We start from the raw sequence: 25,792 nt of genomic DNA, 5'->3' as shown, positions 1-25,792 counted from the left end.
AGTAGGTACGGACATTTCCAAGTGGGTCAGCTGCCTGCTGGTATAAAGTTCTCTTTTTCCTTCCTTCCTTCCTTCTCTCTCTCTCTCCTCAGCTTCAAGGGCAAGACCCCTTTTCTCGAAACAGGCCACTGCCTGATGGAGGATATGGTTCCACTGAGGTCAATTGGTGGCTTGCTCCTCCCAACTTATGATGTCCACGTAAGTTTTCTTAAGATATTGTTTCAGTGCGTCTTTGTCCTCAGCACTGGTGATGTTTGCATTCTCTTTGCAGCTATGGTGCAAAGGTCTTCCCACCTGTTACGGAGAATCTTCCTAAGGCAATGCTGTTGGTGTCACTCCAGACGCATTTTGAAAGAGTTGGCTGTTAAGATAGCAGAAATGCTCGACTGTCTCCAAAGTCTGTCCCTCAATAGTAATTTGTGGTGGATCATGTGCAAGATCTGAGGCAGCCTAATGAAATACTTTAGTCTTCTCAATATTAAGTGAAAGTCCTACCTTTGATAGGCTTGTGCAAAAAAATCCAGTGTGGACTGAAGGTCGTACTCAGTATGTGCAAGGATAGCACAATCATCAGCACACTGAAGATCAATAATAGATGCCCTGAGGATTTTAGACTTCGAGAGGAGGCATTGAAGATTAAAAGTTGCCCATCCATTTGGACTACAGTAACCTTGTGAGACCGAGCCCCAGTGCGAGAAGGATGGACCCAGCAGCAAAGCCACTAGAAGCATCGAACTCACCTGAATGCTCTCCTTCCTCCAGGTGGATAATCAAACACTGTGGCCCCAAGTTGTGCAGGTGGCATTGGACAACCAACAGCTACAGGAGCAAAAGAGGGAGCTGAGCACTGAGAACACTGTGCTACAAACACAGCCTATGGTGCCTTTCCCCAAATAGAGTCCTGTGATACTCTTGCCCCAACGGTTTGACAGGAACCACTGCCTTCTGTTTCCCATGCATTCCCAAATCTATGCCTCTGACCTGGTCAAGGTGGCCTTGATAATCAGCCTGCTGACAGGAGACGTGTTAGACTGGGTCTCCCCCCTTGCTGGAAGGCCATAACCCAGTGCTGTCAAACAGAGACCCCTTTCGCCAATTGAAGTCAACCATTTTTAATGACCTGCAATGACCAGGGGTCTCGGGCAGAGGCAAGGCATAGTGGCCTCTTATGCAGTGCACTTCTGCCACCTCACAGCGGATACAGACTGGAATGAAGCAGTGAAGCTGTATCAGTTCCAGTGGGGCCTGTGGGAAGAAATCAAAGATGAACTGGCCCACATAGAGATGCCACCTGTGCTTCTGCTGGGGTGAGCCTGGCCACACCATCTCGGCCTGCGAAGTACAAACACTGAGCCAGCCCTCGCATGGTCAGGAGGGAACTAGCATGGACCTTGAGAGAAGAGAACTTCCCTATAACCTATTTCTCATTGAGAGGCACTTTGGCCCCCATTCAGGGGCTTCTCAGTTGCAGGTGCCTATCCAGCTGCACATCTTCGGCAACTCTTGGATTCTCCTCCAACAGGCCCTAAGTGATTTTGGAGCAGTGGACAATTTCATAGATGCAACTACAGCTCAGGCCCTAAAGCTCCCCCTGCTATGCCCAACACAATTGAAACTATTGATGGTTCCCCACTGTCTTCATGTCCAGTTGTTGAGAAGACTCTCTCTCTGGAGGCCATTATTCAAGGACACAGAGAAATAATACAATTTGGTGTGATCTATTCCTCTAATTTTCCCCTCATCCTTGGCATCTTCTGGTGAACCCTTCATGGTCCCCCTGCTCACTAGGAAGAGTAAAAGGTCACTTCTCTTTGGAATTTTGTTGACAGCATGGCCAGGGACCAGCGAACCTTGCACACAGACCCAAGTAGGCTCAAGTAGGTGTAGTCGCCAGCATTGAAGAACCCACTGGGAGAACCATGGAACCTCCCACCCATGTATCCCAACTATGCTGACATCTTTGAGAAGAAGAATGCGGAAAACTTCTCCCCATATCACGACTATAACTGCCCCATAGAACTGCAGTCTGGGTGGTTACATGTTATGTAGAAGTCTGAACTGGTGGTATTGAGAGAGAATCTCCAAGAGAATCTGTCCCAAGGATTCATCCGAATGTTGATTTCACCAGCTGGCACCCTGATCCTTCTTGTAAAAAAGGTTAGTAGCCTCTGCCTCTGTGTTGGTTACTGGACCCTAAATCAGATAATAATCTGGAACCATAACCTGCTACCTCTGATCCCTTACTTGTTGGAGTGCATGGGGACCACCTGCATATTCACCATGATCTCCAGGGAGCAATCTCATCCATATCTGAGCATGGGATGAATGGAAGACCACTTTTTGGACGTGCTATGGTCACTTTGAATATTTAGTTATGTGATTCAGACTGACTTATGCCCCAGTGAGATTCCAGTACTTCATTAACTATGAGTCCTACTGAACCAGTTTGTGGTGGTGTACTTAGATGATACATTGATCTTCTCAGACAATCTGATCAACACACCACTCAAAGCCATTTAGTCCTAGAGAAACTGCAACAGCATGTTTTCTGTGCTAAACTTGAGACGTGTGCATTCAGTCAGACCTCAGCTGAGTTCCTGGGTTTCATTCTGCCTCTAGAAAGAATCAAGATGGATCTGTGCAAGGTCCATGCTGTTTGCGATTGGGCAGCCCTCCTGAAATGTGCGTGACATACAATGATTTTTAGGCTTCTCACACTTCTACCACAGGTTCATTTTGAATTTTCCTAAAGGAGCCAAGCACCTCACTGTTCTACTCTGGAAAAATGCCCAGTTCCATTGGTCCACCTGAGTCCCAGCACATGTTTGCATTAATTGAAGCTTGCCTTTACCACCACTCCAGTACTGGCCTATCCAGACATGATGCAGGCTTTTGTTGTGGAAGCTGACACCTCTAGTACGGTGATTGAGGCAGTCTTCTTCCCAGAAGCATGGACTCAAGTAAATATTGCACCCTATCACTTACTACTCGAGAAAGCTCACCCATGCTGAGTGAAACTATAAGATTTTCATCAAGGAGCTCCTGGCAATTAAGACCACTTTTGAGGAGTGCTGGCACTACTTGGAAGGGGCCCTCTATCTGGTCCAAGTGCTTACTGATCATAAGAACTTGGACTGCCTGCGCAGGGCGAAGGCCCTAAACCAACGACGGCTCCAGTGGGCCCTATTCTTCTCCTGTTTCAACTTTACCTACCACCCTAGAATCAGAAATGGCAAGGCAGACACCTTGTCCCGAAGATAGGGCTCTGACCCACAAACCCCCAGTTCCACATTCTCAAATCCCATAATTTTCTTAATATGATTTGCTGCCAGGACCTGCTGATGCTCATCCACTCTGCCTCTGCCTCCAGAATTCCACCCAGTGAGATGGCCATTATCAATAGAGTACCACATGATACCCAAGAGATCACGTTCATAAGGGACTGCATCTGTGTTTTCTCAGGACCTGTGAGAGTGGGGGTTCTTCAACTGTGTCATGACTGCACCCTGGCAGGACACGTAGGATGATATAAAACAACAATTAATGACCCATTTCTTCTGGTGGCCCCAAATGCACCCCATGATAGAGACTTTTGTATCTTTCTGCAAGGTACGTGCCTGCACCAAGATCCCACACCAGAGAACCTGTGGTCTCCACCTCTGAACACACCATCTCAGCCCTGGGAGGCCCTTTCCTTTGACTTTGTGAAGGGACTACCAGAATCCAGTGGTTTCGTGACCATCCGATGGTGTTAGATTTCCTTTTCTAAAATGGCTCACTTCATTTCCTGTACATGTTTACTCTCTTTGAAGGAAACTGCTCAGCTTTGGATAAACAATATAGTCTGTCTTCAGGGCCTCCCAGATCATGTCACTTCTGATCTGGGGCCACAATTTACTACCCACTTCTGGCATGAGGCTCTATGTTTATTAGGAGTCCACACACGCTTGTCCTCTTCATACCATCTTCAGTCAAATGGCTAAACAGAAAGAAATCAACCAGACCTTGAACAATACTTACAATGCTACATCAACCATCACCAGGATGACTAGTCTTCACTGTTACCCTATGCAGAGTTCTCGTACAATAAAGTAGATCAGGCATCCACAGGCCACTGCCCTTCTTTATCAACTTAGGGTATTACTCCCCATTTCACCCACAACTACCAACATCCTCATCCAACCCATCTGCCTTGGACATAGTACAACACATCCATCACATCCAAGAGGAGATGAAGAAATACCTTAAAAAGGAAAGGAAGACCACAAAAGGCACACAGACAAATGTAGACATCAGGATCCTGCCTACTCCATAGAACAAAAGTTATGGCTTTTAACAGGACACCTCCACATGGACAGACCCCCTTAGAAACTAGACTATAGATTTCTTGGCCCATAGCAGATTCGGTGACAAATCAACCCATTCACTTTTGAGCTTCAACTCCCTCAATCCCTTAGAGTCCACCCTATATTCCATGTCTTACTTCCAAAATCATACACTGAGGACACATTTTCCCATAAAGCCCAATCACCACTTCCACTAATACAATTACAGCATCAAGAGGAATACATTGTACACAAAGAACTTGACTCTATGATCAGGAGGAGCAAATTATGGTACCAGATTGACTGGACAGGTTATGGCCCAAAGGAATGCACTTGGGAGCCAACTGAAAATGTTCATGCTCCTGCACTGGCTTGGGCCTTTCATTGACATCATCCAAAGGGTGCCCTTAGAGGAGGGAATGATGTCATGACCCGTGGGCCTCAAACCTGGGCCCCCAAGATGCATGGGAGCAGTCATGCTCCAACCTTTCACTTGGCAGCCCATTGGCAATAGCTCACCTGACACACATGAAGCTCACACCTAATGTGAGGCTCCACCCCAAGGAACAATTGGCAGAGTCCCAGAAGAGCTAACTGACCCACTGGCCCTACTTAAGCCAGCAACAGGAACAAGCAGCTGTCTGAACAACTGGTCTCCACCTGATTTGAACAGTGCTTTGTGATTCCTACTTCCCCAGCTTGATCTCCTGGCATTCTGACCTGGCTTGACATGTAGTTCCGGACCTCCAGTTTGTCTCTTGCCTTGGACCTCCTGGTATCCTGACCTGGCCTGACACAGGTTCCTGACTCACGGTTCTGATCTGCAGGATTTTTTCCTCCTCCTTCTGACCTCCCCATATCCCAGTCCAGCTGATCCTTGACTCCTGTTTCGGGACTGTGGACTCTGGATCTGACTAATAGTTCTGGCTACCCATGATCTGGCTATGACACTCATGGAGATCATTTAAAATTAAAGGCTATTATCAAGATATTTTTTATAATTTTTAAAATAATTGTTTTACTGGCTACCATTTATAATAACCTAGTAGAAGCTTGAAATTGAAATCTTTCTCCTTACTGCAATTTTCATTCATTGTGAGAGTGTAGGTGCACACATGTGCATGCGCATCATAGCATAGCAGGTCATGAGTTCTGGGCTGCTAATGTGAATTTTTGGGAGGAGATGTTTGGATAAAGAACATGAAAGCATTTGTTTTACAAAATAACATTTATTTGAACATTACATAGTGTCAAATTCTGGCAGACTCTTGCATCTGCATAGAATGCCGTGGACTTCAGTGTGGCTCCACCTAGGCCCATGGCTTTGTTCATGCAAAGCTCATTGCAGAATCAGGACCCACATGAGGGCTGCAGAAGGCCTGAATGCAGTAAATCAGTGTAGTGAATGAGAAGTGTGGCGACAGTATAATATCTAGTGACCGGCACTCGCCCCCGCTCACCCCCTCCCGCTCGGCAATTACAGTAGACCTGAGACCTGACCTTATCGGGACCTTTACTGACACACCTAAGATAGCACGTCTGCAATGGCAAACAATGGGACGTTGCAAAAAGCCCAGGGCAGCCATCAGCTGTTACGAATACTGCACGTAGCCCAAGTGCATAATAACTGCTGCATTTCGGCGGGTCTGGCTGAAGAGCCGTCGGCCCACCAGACTGATCACCTGGAAGCTGCTATCTCTTCAGGTATAAGTAACATTAATTTGATTATACTTTTGAAACTCATATAATCGTTACCTAGTGTACTCTGTGTCTTGTTCTTCTTCTAATCTGCTTAAGTCCCCCACATCCCCTTTGCCCCAAATAAACTTGTAAATAGTTAAGAAACTGTTTTCTCAGCGTGGTGCTTGGTAATCTGGGGATTCCTTTACCTGTCTGTAACAAGAAGAAGGGTCCAGAGGAATACTCAGAAGATTTATGTATCTCCTGTGCACTGCCCTCTGGTGATATGAGGGCAGGGGACTGGCCAGTGACTGTGGATCCAGTTTCTCAATTCCACTCATAAAGATGCATAGTAGGTTAAGAATATAATGGTAGTTTGGATGCTTCGCATCCTGCCTCCACGCTGAAGAGGAAGATTCTGATCTCTTCAGGGTTTCTCTGCCCACAGCTCATTATGAATAAGGTTTGAGGTTTGAACCATAAACTTTACAAACTATAAAAAGATCATTCAAATTTTGGACATTGGCAGAGTCCCTGTAAGATATTTCTGTTCCTTGAGAGGTTTTATTTTTAAATACACACAGTTTGTATTTTGTGTTCTGAATTAATTGTTTGTTTTATTTTTATTTCACATAGGGCTTCAGTGGAGTCTTTTAAACAAGGAGCATTGAGGGAACAACTAGTTAAACTTGCTTCTAGGCAGAAGAGTCTTTTGATTGTGGCACAAAAACAGAAAGAGCTAGGCCAGAAAATAAAAAACTATAGAAGTGCAAAGCAAGTATATTCTATATGTTCAAAAAAACAAATCCCAAACTCAATTATTTCTTATGAAAAGGACAGAAGAGATGATCTGACTGTTGATAAAATAGTGCAACCTGATGGAGTTACAGTAAGTATGGGGCCTGATGCCAAACTGACTAATGTAAACCTGGTGGAAACACCTGTCCCTGTAGAAAGTACATTTTCTGATCAGGAGTACAGCCAACATCCAAAAGGCTGCTTGGATGAGACAGGCGCAAATGAAGAGGCAATTACAAACAAAGAGGTTTCTTCTCATGTTATGGCATATGAAAACAGGTTTAGAGAATATACCTTCGATGAGACATCAAAGTCCATAGATACTATAGAAATGGTAACATTGCCTTCAGAACCTATTAATTGCATTACTCCAACAAAGTGCTCACAGCAAGAAAAAACTAATTATATAGCAATTACTGTACAAGGAAGCAAGTCTGCCAACCCCACTCCAGTAACCAGCATGTTAAATATTTCAGAAGCTGAAAACTTTGTTATCAATAATAATATCCATCAGCCAACTGCTGATTGTCCACAGGGTCTCACTAGTAAGACTCTGCAAAGATATGGAGATAAGAATGAAGCTTTCCAGAAGCAACCAATAGTAGTGGCAGAATCTGCAGAAATTTCTGTTACTCTTCAGCAAAATAGCTTCCAAAATAATAGGACCTCATGTAATGCTACAGGTCTAATCTCATATGTACCTTATCCAGTAAACATCAGTCAAAATTCTTCTTCCCAGTACTCTGATAATCAGGGTAGTGAACAACAGCAATTGAACTGCAGAGGAAACAGAAGGAAAAAAATTCAACTGAAAGATCTGCTTGAACTAGGAAAGATTAAGCCAGGAGAAAATGTTCTAGAATTCAAACTTCAGGTAATTGGTTTACCACTGAAATAATGTAAATACTACAAAAGAATGAAAAGAAATAAACCATATAATGTGGGAAATATTGAACATTATACTGTACCAAAGTGGTCTGAGTATTAAGTTAATCTGTAAATATCAAAATAAACTCCTGTATGAATAGTCAACTCTGTTGGTCCAGCCCTGTCCATTGTACTGGTGAAGTTATATTCCTCACTGAACCTTGCTGGAGACCTGAGCTTGTTGGAAGAGGGCTAAGTAGAGACCTGTTTCTCCCTCCACCCCCCAACTGTATATTTTTAAATTGTGGTTGGTTGGTTTTTAAATCCTTGTAACCCTGTCAGACAAAAAACTATTTAAAACATTCAATATTAGGAAAAAATGGGACTCCCTTACCCTACAGATCAGCACCGAAAACTGGCACTTGTCTGTGGTGTTATCTGGTCATCATCAGCAGGTGTTTGAAATGGAACAAGAAGAATAGTCTGGACTCCTCAAACTTGTAAAGGGAAAAAAGTACTATTACCCCTTTTGACTGGAGCAGTTAGCCAATATTCAAGTTTTGCAAGTAGTTTCTGTTAGGAGAAAAAATTGATGAAAGTCTGGTATTTCTTTAATGTTTATATACAAAGAATGTACAGAAAGTCCTGTGTCCCTGAACACAATAGGAATCAAACAACAGCAGACAAGTGGGGTTTTTTTGGTTGGTTCAGTTCTAAGCCTCTTTCCAGCCAGCTCTCTACCCAAAAGCATTTTTTTAGCTTTTTCTCCTGGCTACACTACAAGTGAGACTATCTTGCTCCTTTCTATGTGTACTTCTGTGTTTTTGCTTCTGCTTCTGTACACACAGCTGCAATGAAATCAATCTGCTACCTCTCCATTTGTTATCAGACCCCAGAGAAACTGGGCTCTGCCACTGTTACCTACAAAAATTTAGGACATGCCACCTATACCCTACCCAGGGCTCAAGGCATGACACAGTTAATTTTGGTACCTCCACCCTATCCCCACTGAGGACTTCAGACGTAAGGTACCTACCCTTACCCCTGGGGCTCAGGGAGAAACCTAGTCAATTTAAGTACCCACCCTTACTCACAGGGCTCAGGGCTCCACAGGTCTGTGGAATGTTTCCCAGTGAAAGAGCTTTACACAGCTGTGCTCTAAACATCTACTTATTAGCAGCACACACAGAATTCATAGGCCCAGCACATCTATTATACTCAGCACTCCCAATATACAGAAAATCTTCATCTGATGGCCAGTCAGGATCCACTCATCTGAGAGTGCCAGTGATGCCTCTGCACATCATGGTTGTGCAGTGGGGTAAGAGTTCTGGCACCTTGATGTTGATGATTCCCAAGGAACATTGTTTTTCATTTACAATATATAGGTAAAACTAACTACGTCTTTTAACTCTACTAAACCTCTCACATTATTCAATACCCCTACATAACAAAAGCTAACCAATTGCACACAGGCACCTATGTTTCCTCCTCAAGTCTTTTTTTATATTTTATCTCTTATGCCCAAACTGTAACTTATTCATGACCTTCTTTGTGCAGATGGTCAGCATAAATTTGCTGGTCAGAAGTCATTTTATGTAATTTACCATTTGCTGGGTCTTTCTGTATCTTCCCTAAACTTCCCAGCATCTGGGTGTCTCTACTTTACCACCCTTGGTGTTATAACTCTTCTCAGGGGCATTCCTGAGGTGGGGGTGCCTTAGCAGCAGCAGCAGAGCATTTTTTCTTAATTTTAGGGGTGAAATCCCTGAGTTTTACCCAAGGCTAATCAAAACTAGTTTAATATGGGAGTGAGTTAAATCCCAGGTCTACTCCCTGCCCAGACTTGCATGTGGTCTGTTAATTGGATGGTATTTTCCATTCAGCTATCACTAAACAAAGGTGCCTTTAATTGCTCCCTCATTTAGCCTGAGTGGAAAGCAGTTACCACACACCCAACAGCTTCAGCAAGGTGGTGTGATTGACCAACTCCGAGCATAAAAGTATTCTAATTTAGAAGTGTGTTCAAGTGTTTCCTTAATCTCTTTATTCAGTGTTCTCAGCACTTAATTTGAATGTTTTATTTGATATTTACACATCAGCTTTTAAAAATTTTCTACCAAGAGTTTTATAAGAAAGTGTTACAATGGGTGAAGTGCCTTCTGCCACATCATGTAATAGCAACATTCAGAATACTATATATGTAAAAAATGTTGGTCACTTTTTTATTATCTGTTTAACATTTACTGTCATTGCTAGCAGCAAAATAGAGTCGTTGGCTGGTCCTTTATACTGCATAATATTTTATTTTTAAAGTTCAGAGGTGACTTTAAGGTTTTTTATGACTAAATGTGATATTTAGGAGGACACTGTCAAGTCTTTTAGGCCAAAAATATAACTCAAAGGGATTTATCCCACTATTAGATAAACTACCATGTTAGAAATAGTTTAACAGTTTGAAAAATAAGTTATTTCACTTCTTTCTATGCTAGCTGATTATACAGGAGACACAGTAATGCACACCATACATCTAAGAACAAGATAAAGTCCCCTGCCTTCAAATATAGAGCAGATTTACAAGGTCGTTGCTACAGAACTGACTTTAGTGCTTGAACAATGATAGAATTATTGAGTGGTGGTATTGGTTGAGTTAGTGGCTATAAGTTCCCAGCTGTATCAATTAATTTGCAGTTCAAAGGTGCTGATTACCCAGCTGAAGGTTCTTTTCACCTAACTGGCTGAGTCTGTAGGAAATCAGCTATAAAAGCAGCCAAAGGCTGGGAAAAGTTCTTTGTCTGTATCTGTGACCTACTGACTCTCTTTGATGGATGGATTTTTGATGGAAGCAGTCATTTTATGCATAATCCTACTACATGATATGACAATCTCTTAACTAGTAGGACACAGAGGTTTTCTTTATACTAGGTCACTATATCAATCATCAGTATATGCAAGTGTTTCCTTTTGTAACATTGCTCCAAAATCTGTGAAAACCTAGCTGGAAGGATAAAGATATCCGTCTGCCTATTGCCATATCTCAAGGCTCTTCTAGTTATGGTCTCCAATATTAACCCTGGCCTTTAGGACTTGCAAGCTGAGGAGGAGAATGTAGCTATTCTGTGTGCAGAACAGTTGTATTTCTGCATCTTGATGAGAATATCACTCACACATCCCTGAGGTGCTGTGGTTACCACAGAGATTAGTTCTTAGAGGCAAAGACCTAAGAGGTCTGTTGCTTTGTGCAGAGGAAAAGCACAATAAAGTTTCCTCCTTTGCGATTATGAAAAACCATATGGTAACAGTATGTTGAGAGTTGGTGGTACTTTTTAGGGTTTACCTTGGGTTCACAGGGTAGTTTTGAACAGTATCTAACCAGAGATGGGCCTAAGTTGTAGAGATGAGATCTGAATCCAAGCTTCCTCAAATCACTGTTGCAAAAAAAAGTGAACATCATTCTGGGATGTATTAGCAGGAGTGTTGTAAGCAAAACACGAGAAGTAATTCTTCCACTCTACTCCACACTGATTAGGCCTCAACTGGAGTATTGTCTCCAGTTCTGGGTGCCACATTTTAGGAAAGATGTGGACAAATTGGAGAAAGTTCAGAGAAGAGCAACAAAAATGATTAAGATCTAGAAAACATGACCTATGAGGGAAGACTGAAATAACTGGTTTTGTTTAGTCTGGAGAAGAGAAGACTGAGGGGGGACATGATAACAGTTTTCAATATATAAAAGGTTGCTACAAGGAGGAGGGAGAAAAATTGTTCTTGTTAACCTCTGAAGATAGCACAAGAGGCAATGGGCTTAAAATGCAACAAGGGCTGTTAAGGTTGAACATTAAGAAAAACTTCCTAACCATCAACGTAGGTAAGCACTAGAATAAATTGCTAGGGAGGTTGTGGAATCTCCATCATTGGAGATTTTTAAGAGCAGGTTGGACAGATATCTGTCAGGGAGCGTCTAGGAATCAAGATAAAGCTAATCCTGCCTTGAATGCAGGGGACTGGACTAGAAGACCTCTCAAGGTCCCTTCCAGTCCTACAATTCTATGATTTAGCATGTTCTGGTTTAGACACTATAGAAATAGAGCCAACCCACACATTTTGGGGATGTTGGGGGGACACGGGATAGAGGGTGGACCAGTGATCCCCTATCAGGCCCATCTTTTGTTCTAACACTTTGACCCCATACACACCAATCAGCCTAACCTTGTTCGTGCACAATGTAGTTTAAACCTTGCTTAAATATGTTAGCTGAACTTGATTTTAAGCCCAGTGTAGATATCACACTGTTAACAAGCAATATAAGCCAGGCTGCATGTTAACTACACTGGAAATACATAAGCAAAGTTACTCATGTGCTTAGGTGTTTGCAGGATTGTATTCTATTAGTATTATTAAGGCAACAATACTTATAATCTCTCTTTTCATTAACATTGCATAGTATAAAGACCAACTTCTCTTTTTTTTTTTTTTTTTTTTTTTTTTTTAAATTATCAAGCTTAATATTTGTGCAGCTAATGATTTGGATGTTGTAGTGTTCGGTATTTTTATCTCGGTGGCGGAATGGAGCACACTGGCAAAAGGATGTCAAAGTGCTTATTTATTACCTGAGATAGCATAAGAAAGACAGACAGGAGCGGGAGTCCTGTACCATACAGGAACTGCAGCTCCGGCACAAGCCTTAAGATGAAAAGTACAATGAAAGTACAATTAACCACAAGGATATAAAGTAGCAACTTATAGGCACAGGACTTATTATTATCATAAGCTGAGCAACCGCAGCAGCAGCTGCAGTTAGCGAACAGAGAAGTGAACCTTAAGCAAGGAAGAGACCTGCCAAGAGGATACCTACAGCAATATACTCCTGGGGGCCCATCGATGTAAGAAGCTAGCCTTATTTAAGCGTGTGCAGGAACACTTATCACCAAGAACGAGGGAGACCCATACTTCGTTCTGATAAGCGGGTGACGTACGGGAACCGCCTGCCCGAGGCATCCGCTAGCGCCTCCACGGATCCACGGAGAGTCTCCGCTTGGGAAGGCTCTCGGGGGATTGATATACCCTTTTCCCCCTCACCTTGCAGCAAGCTTTACCCAGTAATACATGACGTATATCTCAATCCCAGTAGGGATTGGGCCTTAACACTTAGTTGCTATTAGTTTATTGGTAGTTAGCTAGGGACCTTCTGGAATAAGGTGACGTTAGTTGTTTACTTCAAAGAGAGCTCAGCCATAGTCTTACTTCTCCTTTATTATTACTAAAATAGGGACCTTTTAGCTTATCAAGCATTAGCAAATGTCTGTGGTCGTCTCAGGATGCTCCAGACCCCAAGGCACTTCCTCCTCTGGCCTAAGGTCGGGCAGAGGGCAGCGTCTGGGTTTTGCTCCTGAGAGGTCTTAACTCTTGCTTTTCTGGCTTAGCATTGCTTTTAGGGCCTTGCTCTTGTCAAACTATACTGATTTCGCGTTACAAAGTCTTGCGCGCCCTAACAGATGTGATTGTATTATATTTTTAAAGTTGCTCATACCATGAAATTTCTCAGTTTACAACTGAAATATTTATTTATTTTAATTTATGATAGTGGCATGAGTTTCTTAAAAAAACCTAGAACAAAGAAAAGATGTAAAATAGCTAGCTGCAACTTTTAGTTCATATGGTATGAACTTTTAGAATTTGGCTTAAATTTTAAGGATATTCATTTTGATTTGTCAATGTAACTGAATTTTTTTCTTGTTTTTTTTCATTTTTTAGGACTTCAGCCATAAAGCTACTCTTTTAGGAGATGGCAAAATCAGAACAAACAGCAGCAGAATTCATGGGAATCCAGTTCAGTGGGTTAAAGCATTATTGGGAAATGACATATCTGTGAGCTGGAAGTATGTGTGGAATAAGGTAGGCTCACTGTTGTTTCTAAAAAATCTCTTAAAAGCTGTTGTATTCTGTTGTAGACAGAGTGGATTCTCAATCTTCGATACCTGCTATTAGCTTTGTGATCAGGTGGAAATTCCTCTAGTGTGAAAGTTCTAAGACATAAAGCACCAGACAGCTAAGTAGTCCCCCAAGATCTGCCAGCACTTTTGCAGCATTTGTCCCAGCTCATATGGGCACTTGAGCAGCTTTGCCCTGCATCCTTTTCAGCATTTCTATGTATCAGTCCTCTGTTAATTTTTTTTAGAATTACATTTTGTTCCCTCAAGATGCCAACTCTCTACATTGCAACTTATCTCAGCACCCTTGGATAGTAGATAACGGCACAGCTGCACCCTCGTGAATGCTTGCTTGAGCAGCACACCCAAACCATTGGCCCTGTGGTCTGCTTCTACATGGGCACCATATCCAGTTGCATAAGTGAGGCTCTGAGCATCATCCAGCCTATGGTCTCTGGAGACTTTGGAACATTTTTGTAGTGTTTAGCCTTTGGCTGCTGTCAGTGCATTCATGCTTCAGACCTAGTTGATCTCCTTAAAGGTGATGAGATTTTTTTAAAATTGGGTTTGTGCCTTTTTTTATTTCTTTAAGATAGATAAAAGAGGCTTGAAGAGGTTAAAACATTTTTTCCTGCTTATGTTTTTACCTTATTATATACATGAAGTCTGTTACTACCTGTTTTTTCTGGAGGGTGACTCAGAACATGTCTTTAGTGAGCTTTAACTCCTTTATTAAAAGGGGTAAGGAAAACATTTAGTTAAATAGGTGTTAACAAAAATAAAAATAAAAAAGAGATTTAAACTGTCTGACTTAAATGTCCCTTATAGTTGCCAGTTTTCACTCTCTTGACTCTTATGTCATCATTTAACTATTTGAACAACAATTACAATGTTTGATTTTAAAATGTTACAGAATTTGGTTCTACCATAACACTCCTTTCCATCCTCCATTTTCTTTACCATAAATGAGATGCAGATTCCCATAGAAAGTCCATACTTAGATACACTTTTGGAAAAGTTGTGTACTCCATTTTATCTTGTGATGCTGGTTATAGCACAACTAGTGTTGGCACATTTACCATTTGTACTTTCTTCTGTGGTAGATATAGTGCATTTTGTATCAATGCTTGCTCCTTCAGCATTGACTCTTTAACTTTCTTACACCAGTGCATGTTTCCTGTGACCATTTTAGAGCCAAGAGAGCAGTGCTAAGGAAAAGCAAATGAAAAGTTGCTTGGATTCTGAGGAAACTAGTAACTCTTTCGAAGCCGAGTAAATACAACCTTTTCCCAGTCTCCAAGTCACAAAATGATTTTATGTGGGATTTGAACTCATGTCCCCTGGCTAGTAGGATCCGAATGGATCTGATGTTCAAAAATAGACATCTTCAAGTGCAAATGCAAAAATTGCATTTCATGTAACAAACCTAATTTTTGCATGCATTATCTATGTAAATTTTATATTTACAATACGCACTTGCAGTAAGTAACAGCATGCGCAAATTAGGCTCATAGTTGCATACACTTAATTTGGAAAGAAACCTGTTACTTTTGACTCTTACTATCATAGAAAATACAATGTAAATAAAATAACCACTAACTGATACAGATTTGTTTGTACACAGGTCACGTATCTTGGAACAGAGCTGTCAAAAATTCATCTTGAAGAAGCTCGTATTCCTAATGAACCAGAATTACCATCACAACAAAAACCTTCTGGTATGTACAGACTAAAACCTAATTTCCACTTTGGCTGGAAGTAGCAGAAAGTGGTTTCTAAAGAGCTCAAGCTTCCACAGTTCACTCCTTACTGGTTTGTTTTAGGAATTACCCTCATTACATTCCTTGGCCTTGAAAAATTCTTTCAGAAATTGATCTGGATAGCAAAAAAAGTATTCCCTTCTCCCCTTAACACAATGCAGTGTGCGGAAGGAATCATTTTTAATGTCTTGGATGCCAAAACGTTTTATTTAAAAATTACTTAAAACATAGAAAAACAAAGGTCTTATTAATCATTGTAATTGTTTAGTGTGCTAATAAACTAATGCAAACTATGCAAATAATGCTTTTCAAAGAGAAGAAATTAACTGCTTAGGTGGAGACCCCTAGAAATACTCAAAAGATAAATTACTAATCTGAATTTTTCTCTTTCTAACAATATACAAGAATAAATGATAAAACAGGGTATATTAATTCATCTGGTTGGCCCAGATTCACTTAGACATTTTGACACTGGGGATTGCCACACCTAACTTTTAGGCACCTAGAAAATCACAAGAACAGCACTGCAATCACAAGTTAAGTGCCTAGGCTCCCTGTACATTAAATGCGGGGAGATAGGTGCCTTGCAAGGCATTCCACAAAAGCCAGCATGCTAGGCAGGAAGCCACATAAGGTGGCCAATGGGAGATGCCAATCAAAGGAGTGTGTGCTAAGCCCTGCCTCTCTCACAGAGATATGTGTCTAAGTCCAGGTTGCATGGAAGTGCCTACATCTGCTAGCTAGCAATCCACAAATCAGGGCAGGATAGGCATTCCTTCTCATAAATTGCATGCAGGGCCAGATCTGGTAGATATGCTCAGAGGGTGTCTAACTCCACACAAAATAGCTGGAGGAGGAGGAGGAGCAGTACCTCCATTATGACCATTAGCTCAATGTTTAGGATACTCATCTAGGATGTGGGAGATCATCAGTTTAAGTCTCTGGTCTGCCTGATGAGAAGGGATTTGAACAGGGTTCTACCATCTCTAACCACAGGGCTAAAGGTCATAAGGCAAGTCCTCCTCCTCCAGTAGTTTTGTATGGAGTTAGGCAGCCTGTGAACATGACTACTGGATCAGATCCCAGGTCTGAGTTAGGTAAAGGAGCAGTGGTGTATGGAGTGTCTCTGGCACCTGGGGGCCAAGCCTACAGTTCCACCCCCCCCCCCCCAAGCCTCACGCCCCCGGTCCGGGTGCAGCCCTCTAGTTGCCCTGGGGAGGGGAGGTCTGTACCTGCTGGGGGAGGAGGAGATGTGAGACAAGGGGGGAGCGCAAATGCAGGCTTGGCTCCACTGTCCTGCCCTCCCCACACTTACCCGGTGTGTAGCACCAGCTTCTCCCACTGCAGCCCTGAAGCCCGGCGCCGGCTTGGATGGGGCAGCCTCACCATGGCTTATGTACAGCCCTCCTGCTAATGCACCCCAGCTTGATATTAGCCTTTTTCGTAACTGCATCAATTGTTAACTCACATTTAATTTGTGATCATCTATAATCCCCAGATTCTTCTCAGCAGTACTACCACCTGCCCAGTTATTCTCCATTTTGTAGTTGTGTATTTGATTTTTCCTTCCTAAGTATAGTATTTTGTACTTGTCTTTACTGAATTTCATCTTATTGATTTCAGACCAATTCTCCAATTTGCCTAGGCCATTTTTAATTCTAATCCAGTCCTCCAAAGTAAACCCATCCAGTTTAGTGTCATCCACAAATTTTATAAGCATACACTCCGCTCCATTTTTCAAGTCACTTAATGAAAATATTGAATAATAGCTCTAGGACTGACCCCTACAGGATGCACTAGATACACTCTCCCAATTTGACAGCAGAGCATTAATAACTACTCTGAGTACAGTCTTTCAACTGGTTGTGCACCCACCTTATAGTAATTCCATCTAGACCATAGTTTGCTTAAGAGAATGTCATGTGGGACTATATCAAAAGCCTCACTAAAATCAAAATATTTCATATTTACTACTTCCGACCTATCCAATAGGCCAGTAACCCTGCCAAAGAAGGAAATTAGGTAGGTTGGGCATGATTTGTTCTTGACAAATCCATGTTAGCTATTCCTTATAACCCTATTATTCTCTAGGTGCTTACAAAGTGATTGTTTAATAATTTGTTCCAGTATCTTTCCAAGTATTGAAGTTAGATGAGTGATCTATAATTCCCTGGGGGTCCTCTTTATTCCCCTTTTCAAAGATAGGTATTAGGTTTGCCCTTCTCCAGTCCTCTGGGACCTCGCCCATCCTCCATGAGTTCTTGAAGATGATTATTAATGATTCCAAGATTGCTTCAGCTAGTTCAGGGGTTGGCAACCTGTGGCATGTGTGTCAGAGGTGGCACGCGCAATGATTTTGAGTGGCAGACCGCACTGCTCCCAGCCCCAAGCAGGGTTGAGTGGCAGCTGCTCCCCGCTTCCGGCCCTGGCCCAGAGGTGCCCTGCTGGCCAGAGCCACGCCGCTCCAGGCCCCAAGCAGGGCTGCGCGGTGTCCGTTCCCCCCTTCCAGCCCTACATGGGCTCAGTGGTGCCCTGGCCATTGTACAAGGCACTGGTAAGACCTCATCTAGAATACTGTGTACAATTCCGGTCACCTATGTTCAAGAAAGATTAATTCAAACTGGAACAGGTGCAGAAAAGGACTACTAGGATGATCAAGAGAATGAATGGAGAGGCTATTTTACGAGAGAATAATAAAAGAGCTGGCTTGTTTAGCTTAGCAAAATGAAGGCTGAGAGAGGAGAAGATTGCTCTCTATAAATACAGCTGGGTGGTAAACACTAGGGAGTGTGAAGAGCTGTTTAAGCTAAAAAAAAAAACAAAAAACATAGGTACGAGAACAAATGGATATAAACTGGCCATGAATAACTTTAGGCTGAAAATTAAAAGATGGTTTCTAATTATCAGAGGAAACAGGTTCTTCCAATAGAAGTAGTGGTGGCAAACAATTTAACTAATTTTAAAATGGAGTTTGATAAATTCATGAATGGGATTATATGATGGGACTACCTGTCATATATCAGGGACCTGGACAGAGTGACCCAGGAGATCCCTTCCAGTCCTATGTTTCTATAATAATGATAGCCCTTATTTTTCCAACACATTACCTATAGTCAGGAAGATGAGTAAGTGGCTCCCTCTGGAGCTACTGCCTGCTGTTTCATAGATTGATTGGTAAAGGTCTTTGTGTGAACAGCATTGTAATAACCTCTTCAGAGATACACATACAATTTATTTGATGCTGTAAGCCTTTGTGGGGGTTCAGGGTATGTGAATACATGCTTGGACATCAGATTGTAGATCCATAGTACTTCTTGTTCTTCTGTATCTTGTGTTCTGCAGTGAACATATTGAAGAATTGTATGCAGTGTTTTTGTAGCCATGTTTGTCCCACGAGGTGAGTGAGGTAATTATCTTTTATTGGACCAACTTTGGTTGGTGTGAAAGACATGCCTTTGAGCTTACACAGAGCTCTTCTTCAGGTCTGACCTCACCCACCTTGTCTCTCCCTAGTATTGAAGAATTATCAGTTGAGTCTTTAAGGTACTTGGTGAAATCCTGGTCCCACTGAAGTCAAAAGGAGTTTTGCCATTTTCCCCACCATTCAAGATCCTTCTTTTGTGATTTTTTCAGGGTGGTTGTGGTTCTTTGTCAGAAAGCATGTCTTTAAGGACAAAAAGTAACGTAACTGAAATCGAGTTAGCATAACACAATTGAAAAGCCCCATTTAAATGCAGGCTAACACATCTGAAGCCATGTGGTTGCCAAGTGGGGAGTTTAGGCTACAACATGGCGAACTAACAGCGCTTCTAGTGTTAGTATGCATCTTATTAGGGCTTTTCAATCATGCTAAGATAACTTTATTGAGCTAACAAGAGGCCAACACACATCCTTTTTGTCTGTTAAGACAAGGCCAGAGAGCCCTGGACATTTGAACAAGGACTGAACACTGATCTTTCCATTCTGGTGCCACTCTTATTCTCATGCCAACCCTCTTCCTCCTCCTAAGAGCAACTGCTAGGTGTAACAACTTTGCCTGGTTAGCAGTTACTTTGTTGAGTGCAGCCCTTTTTAAAGCTCAACCTTCATTACTTTGAGCTTTGCTGTTATTGTAAGACCTGCCACTCTTTCAGTGATTGTTGTATCCTGAAGCCCAGTCAAAACTATTCTGACTTGTAGCCATGATATTGTGTGCAAATGTATGTAAGGAAGAAAGGATAAACAAAACAGTAAATAAAAAGTACAGTTCTCCAAAGACCTCCATTCACTGACTATTGGATTTGAACAGCAAATTCCATACTGCTGCTGACCTGCTGCCTTCTTACATCTTTCATGGTTGAATTTTTACAGTTGACATTGCTAATGTTTTTAATAATGCACACTAAAACTCATAGGGCCAAATTCTACACTCAGTTACCCAATCTTCTTCATTTTATGCATTTTAAATAGGATTCCAATCCTCCAATTACTCGGGTGACTAGTCTAATAGTGATTACTCACATACATGAGTGCTGACAGTATTGGAATCTTAGGCCTGATCCTGCAATTTACTGTGTACAGGTGCGCTACTGAATCCATGTACAGCCCCACTGAAGTCAACAGGGCTCTGTGGGTGCAGCAGTGTGCCTTCACTATAAATTGCAGATCAGGGTCTTCGATTGTAAGATCCCAGGGTAGGAGATCTGTCACAGATTATATGTCTATAAAGAGTCATTCAGACCTATGGTCCTATATAAATAATGGAATGAATAACTGGATCTTATTTTAATGTAATGTTTTTAATCATTTGCTTTTTTATTTCTAACAGGATCATCCCTCCAGTCTGATTCAGTAAAAAACTCCATAAGCTTTCTTCAGTTAAATGAGATATTATTAATAAATAATGAGGAATTTCTGCCATGTCACATGATGGATCAGCATTGGAAGTTCTATGTAGAATGTGAGAATTTTGGATTTTAAGAACTCTTCTGATTTATAATAGTTTTTCTTCATCACCAGTTAAGAGTAAAACTGACTTTTTAGAATTAAATTGCCTTGTTACTAGCATCTAAATAGCTGCCTTAGCCTGGTGGTATGAATGTAAATTAGATATACTAAATATTACTTGGGATCTGGATTTAATACAAGAAACTTAATTTGCAGCTGGTGAAGATAATTGTCAACGCTGAACTCATATTTTGCTTTACTATTGAGACAAGGGAGTGTAGAGGCAAACAAAGTCCTTTTATAAATTTGGTACGCACCTTAGGTCATACTCAGCCCTAGTGTAAGTGAATGCAACTCCACTGACTTAATTGGCATTGTACCTGCTTATACAAGGGATTAATATGTCCTCACATGTTCAGATAAAAGCACTGCCGGTCATTTTTGCAACTAACCTTAGAGGTAGTCTGCTTGAGCGTGTACCACCCTAAATGACTGCAAAGGTTAATGTACTAATATAAGCAATTTTGTTAAGCAAAATTAAGATCAGCAACTTTTAAAGTAGCCAGTTGCTTTGCTTTACTTGACCTAGAAATATATAAACATTTCTAGAAGGGTTTTGTTTTTTTGTTTTTTTTGGGGGGGGAGGGGAGAGGTGTGGTTAAAAGCAAATTTTTTTCATCATTTGAAGTTCTCAAATGTGAGGTTTCTCTGATTATCAGTTGTATTCAGTCTGAACTGACAATGTAAACACTAGTGCATGGCAGAAAGTGCAATGAGGTCATTTACTGGTTAAATAACTTTTTTTTAAATCTAAGAGCAACTGCCAAATTCACCTCAACCTCCTGAGAATGTGTATTTGTTTTAATTTTAAAAGTCTGAGTCTTCCCCAGTAGCATATTTATGGAACATTTGATTACCACAAGAGTGCTCTGCATTCAAATTGCATTCTTGCTCTTTCACTCCCTGGATTACAAGAAATAGAAAAGATGCAGAGCTAGCGCCCAACACTCTTAACTCCAGAGAATGGGGCAGAGTGAGAGACTCATGCCAAAACATGGCAGCCTGTAATGGTTATCTGGCGTGTGAGTTACTGTCCAGAAGGGAGTTGAGTACTGCCTCAGGCAAAAGGAGACTATCAGGGCATGAACTGGAATAGGGAAAGGAGAGGGATGCTTCTAATGAGAAGTGTGTTAATATTGTGCCCTGTCATGCATTACAGCCATTGATAAGGCCTTAAAGATTGAAAAAATACAAATGGTCATGAAGCCAAAAAGTTAAAGGCTGTTGAGTGGTAGGTATTTAAAGATTAGTTTCCACATAAAAAGGAGATAAAGCTGCAATAGAAAACTTGAAAGCAAGGTCAGTTTAAAGTAAATGGTTATTCAAATATTGTTCATGTCTTGTTTAGACAAGGCTACTATCTTATTTAAAAAATGCCCTTTGACCATCTGATCTACTTATTGCTTGTCAGCTTATTTAGAATGTTTTCTTTGTTATAAGATATTTAATAAAATTGTTAACAAAAATTGTAAGTTCTTGACAGTAATACTTTGTTTTAGCCAGTATAACAACATTGCACATGATCAAAGTGCAGATTGAGAGGCAAAAATATTGGCTCACATGTTAATTCATGGGTGGGAGGAACAGGATGTAAAGTATTATTCATAAACTGCTGTTTCCACATGTGAAAATAAAAAAACCTTAATTTCTTTTATTTTTTTTTCAGTGTTCACATATTCACTGTAAGTAAGTAATGGAGTTAAAGTGTACATTTGACAACAAGAAATTAATCTGACCTAACTACCAATTCATAAAATTAGAAAACCTAGTTTTGTACTTTAAAAATCCACACTCTTTTCATAACTTAAAGAAATAGGACATGAGAAGGGTGGTGTCTTTGTAAATGCTTTGCTTTTCATTCCAACTATGCTTTTGCATTAAAATTTGAGCTTTTACAATTACATGCTAAGGAAGCACAGCTGATATTGGGCCCTATGCAATACAGGCAAAATCACCAGACCCCTGTTAAGTGGGAATCTAACGTGTTGCATTACACCCCAGGTGACAGACAATAACGGTCAGTCCTCCCAACCCTTCTGCTTTTAGCAACTGGCTAACTCCTCTTATTTAGTAAATGATTTCTCCTTTCCTATGCTCTGAATGAATATACAACTCATGCTATGCAGGTCAGAGGAGTCAGGAAGGATAATTCAAAGAGCAGGAATCAGCTGATACCCCTGCTACTGTAAAGGAGAAATTTCAGGGCCTAGGAAGAGTAAAGGAGGCAAAGGGGAGATGAAAATAAGTGAGAGAGAAAGCAAAGGGGATTGACAAAGGAATAAGGAGGGAGAGACAGAAACATGAGACCAGCTGGGGACTAGATAATAGAATATAGATTAATGCATTTTAAAGCCAGAAGGGATACACCACTATGGTAGTCTGACCTCCTGAATAAGACAGGCCATAGGTTATGAAAGAACTGTGTAGGGAAGAGAAGCAAGGGAGAAGTGACAACAGAACAAGAAACAAAAAGGAAAGAGTAAAATTCACCCAGTGGAAAGGCCAGTACAAGGGTTACACAGGAAGTGGTGCACTGGCCCTCTGCACAGGGGTGAATTTTACCCAGAGAGAACAGAGCAAGTCAAGAGACATGGAAGAGTAAAGGCCAGATTTTGAATGGTATTTAGGTGATTAACATTGAAGATAGATGCCTAGTGGGATTTTCAAAAGCACCTGAGCACTTAAATCCCATAGGTATTAAGCATCTAGGCACTTTTGAAAATCCCCCTAGGCAGGTCTCTGCATATTTAGACATCTAAAAATCTTTAGAAATTGCTCTAAGAGCTCAAGTTTTACAGCAAAAGCACAGTTTGAATGAGCAACAGAGCTAGGAAGGGAGAGTTGATTTTGAATGAGACAAAGGTTTGGTCTACAGTTAGGTCGACATAAGGCAGCTTACGTCGACCTAATTATGTCACGCACTACAGCCTTTCTCCCACTGATGTAAGTGCCCCACTACACCGACCTAATAACTCCACCTCCATGAGAGGCATAGGGCTTACGTCGGTGTAGTTAGAGCGATGCAGTGTCAGTGTGGACACTGCAGGTTACTTACATCAGCTGTTGGCTGTCATTCTTGTCAACTTCACAGCTCCATGCTAGAGCCCTGATATTGACAAGAAAGTGAGGCAGATGGGGGGTCTAGCTGAAGCCTGGCTGCCTGGGCTCCCTGCTGGGCTGCTGCCCAGGCTCCCTGCTGCCCACTGGGTTCTCCCCTCAGAGCCAGGCTGCCTCCTGAGGCTCCCAGCTCTCTGCCAGGAGCAAAGTTGCCCTCCTTCCCACTCTCAGCTCTCTGCAGGGATCCAGGAGCCTCAGGTTAGCACCCCACACTGCCCCTCTTAAGTCGGAGGAAGTGCTCCTGGTGAGGACATGCATCATCGACAGAAGAAGGGCAATATGGACATGAACCACTGCAGTAATTACTGCAGTGCCTGTAAGTCAATCTAATGTAGGTCGACTTAAGTTTTTAGTGTAGACATGCCCAAAGATACAAGTGTCCCGTTGTCTGGAGTGGCTCATGACCATGAGGCCCAATCTCAGGGCAGACTGTCAAAAAAGCAAGGCAGAAATCCCAGACTGGTTGTGTGTTCTATAATTAGATTTCACCAACCCAGTAACAAGTGTGAAGTCCTAAAGCACTATAACAGTTTTACCATGAAGTCACAGACTGTCCCTGGGGCATTCCAGTCTATGTCATAGATGGTCAATTTACACCAAAAAATAATCATAATATTCATGCTACTTCCAGCCCCAAAGGATTAGTCACTTACCCCAAATCAATTTTACTCAGATCTCAAACGAAAGACAAAGCCTGTAACCAATCCTGTAATAAACTAACTAAAGATTTATTAACTTTCTGTAATAAACTAACTAAAGATTTATTAACTAAGAAAAGAAAGAGGAAACATTCATCCACAAATGAGTTACAGTCTTAGATTTAAAAAGGTAATATAAACTTCTCTAATAAGCAACTCTATATGTCTTTTAGAGCTGACCTATACCAAGCAGCATGGGGATCTCTTGCTTATGTTTTGGATTCTTTGTCCCCCCTAACCCCTCTGTGTTCAGACAGCATAAAGAGACCAAGTTTCTCTTTGTCAGGGATTTTTTGATCCCCTTCACCCTAGAATCCAAGCTGATGGGATGAGATCATGCACAGGTTTCCCCTTCCTGGAGGGAGTTAGGAATACAGTCAACAAGGTCTCTGTCCTTTGGTGCTACACAATGCCTCATTTGCCTTCAATGGGCCATCTTGTGTGCAAGATGAGCACTTTACCTTAATTAATGCTTCTTTTCCTGTTTGGTGAGTTACACAATTACAGAGGTTTACAGTGCAAACACTCAGTATAACTTTAACCATGGGATGCAGATATTATAAGTAGGATTAATACATCCTACAAGCATTCCATAAAGCCTAAACACTAAACACATTCTTATAATGCTACTATCTATTTTAACTATACTCACCCACAGGTAAGCCAGACTGGTGCCCATGTATGTATTTGTAAGTGTTTTGTGAGGACCTGGCATGAGCTGGGCCCTGGTCTGCTAGCGTCACAACAAGGAACATGATTCTTTTTGAGGAGTCATGGGGTCAGTTATATTTTCCAGGAAAAAGAAAACAGACAGAGAGAGACAGGAAGAGAAAGATGAGAGAATACATTGAAGAGACTGAGCAAATATTAGATATGAAATGGAAAAGTAAAGAAATGAGAAAACAAGCAACAGGGGCTTGATTCTGTGCTGAGTTGCATCTCCTGCAAACACAGACACCCCTCTGGATTACTTAGGGAGCAAATCACTCAGATTTTGGCCCTATACATGTTTAGTTGGGTATTTTTATAATTATGCCACAGAGATGAATGATCGCTCACCCCAATTTTCAAGTCCTAATTTGAGACAGAAGGAAAAACTTAACATTTAAACAATTAAAATAAATTAAGGGAAGAAAAAATAGAAACAAAGAGGCAGCAGTGACTGATGCCATTTTGCCTGCTCCCTGGAGGGAAAGAGGCTGTTTCTCTGATCACCAAAGGCCAGCCCCCGAGATGAATGACACACAGTGATCATCAGAACCAGGAAGTTCATGACAAATAGACTGCTTCAGCATAAGCAGATGGTGATTGTTGTTCTTCATTCTGGAAAGGCCACAGTTCCCAAAACTGAAATCAGGGAAAAGCTGGCAAAAATGTACAAGACAAGCCTAGATGTAATTTTTGTCTTTGGCTTCACAACCCATTTTAGTGGTGGCAAGACAATAGGCTTTGGCATGATTTATGATTCCCTGGATTATGCAAAGAAGAATGAACCAAAGCGCACACTGGCCAGGCATGGCTTATATGAAAAGAAGAAGACTTTGAGAAAACAGCGAAAGGAGCATAAGAACAGAATGAAGAAAGTCAGGGACACAGCCAAAGCAACTGTTGGTGCTGGCAAATGGAAATAA

The 25,792-nt window shown here is 41.6% G+C and overlaps 2 protein-coding genes and 1 long non-coding RNA gene across 3 annotated transcripts in view; 2 read left to right on the top strand and 1 right to left on the bottom strand.

Annotated features, from left to right (window-relative positions):
• Window positions 1–20,896, top strand: part of ANKRD31 (ankyrin repeat domain 31) — a 108,547-nt gene extending 87,651 nt beyond the window's left edge. The window contains exons 22-25 of the mRNA XM_067568813.1: window positions 6,642–7,677; window positions 13,425–13,565; window positions 15,225–15,318; window positions 20,168–20,896. Coding sequence (XP_067424914.1) covers window positions 6,642–7,677; window positions 13,425–13,565; window positions 15,225–15,318; window positions 20,168–20,319 — 1,423 coding nt within the window. The 3' untranslated portion in view covers window positions 20,320–20,896. The remainder of the gene's footprint in view (window positions 1–6,641; window positions 7,678–13,424; window positions 13,566–15,224; window positions 15,319–20,167) is intronic.
• Window positions 5,575–8,195, bottom strand: LOC137166907 (uncharacterized). Its single transcript, XR_010923867.1, has 3 exons — window positions 8,065–8,195; window positions 7,505–7,580; window positions 5,575–5,704 (listed from the first exon to the last, which is right to left on the bottom strand). It is a non-coding gene; the product is annotated as an uncharacterized lncRNA (long non-coding RNA).
• A 4,513-nt stretch (window positions 20,897–25,409) lies between the features above and the next one.
• LOC137166906 (small ribosomal subunit protein eS24-like) lies at window positions 25,410–25,792 on the top strand. The gene has a single exon (XM_067568814.1). The coding sequence runs from the start codon at window positions 25,433–25,435 to the stop codon at window positions 25,790–25,792; it is 360 nt and encodes a 119-aa protein (XP_067424915.1). The 5' UTR covers window positions 25,410–25,432.

Source organism: Emydura macquarii, unplaced genomic scaffold (assembly GCF_026122565.2).
Source record: "Emydura macquarii macquarii isolate MOO-44397 ecotype Brisbane River unplaced genomic scaffold, CSIRO-AGI_Emac_v2 contig_2897, whole genome shotgun sequence".
NCBI classification, from domain to species: Eukaryota; Metazoa; Chordata; order Testudines; family Chelidae; genus Emydura; species Emydura macquarii.
The sequence above is the reverse complement of the archived record's forward strand: the minus strand, read 5'-3'. Positions and strand labels throughout refer to the sequence as shown.

What these genes read in the sequence shown, in the direction of transcription:
- LOC137166906 (XM_067568814.1), top strand. Translation starts at nt 25,433, where the DNA reads ATGACAAATAGACTGCTTCAGCATAAGCAGATGGTGATTGTTGTTCTT.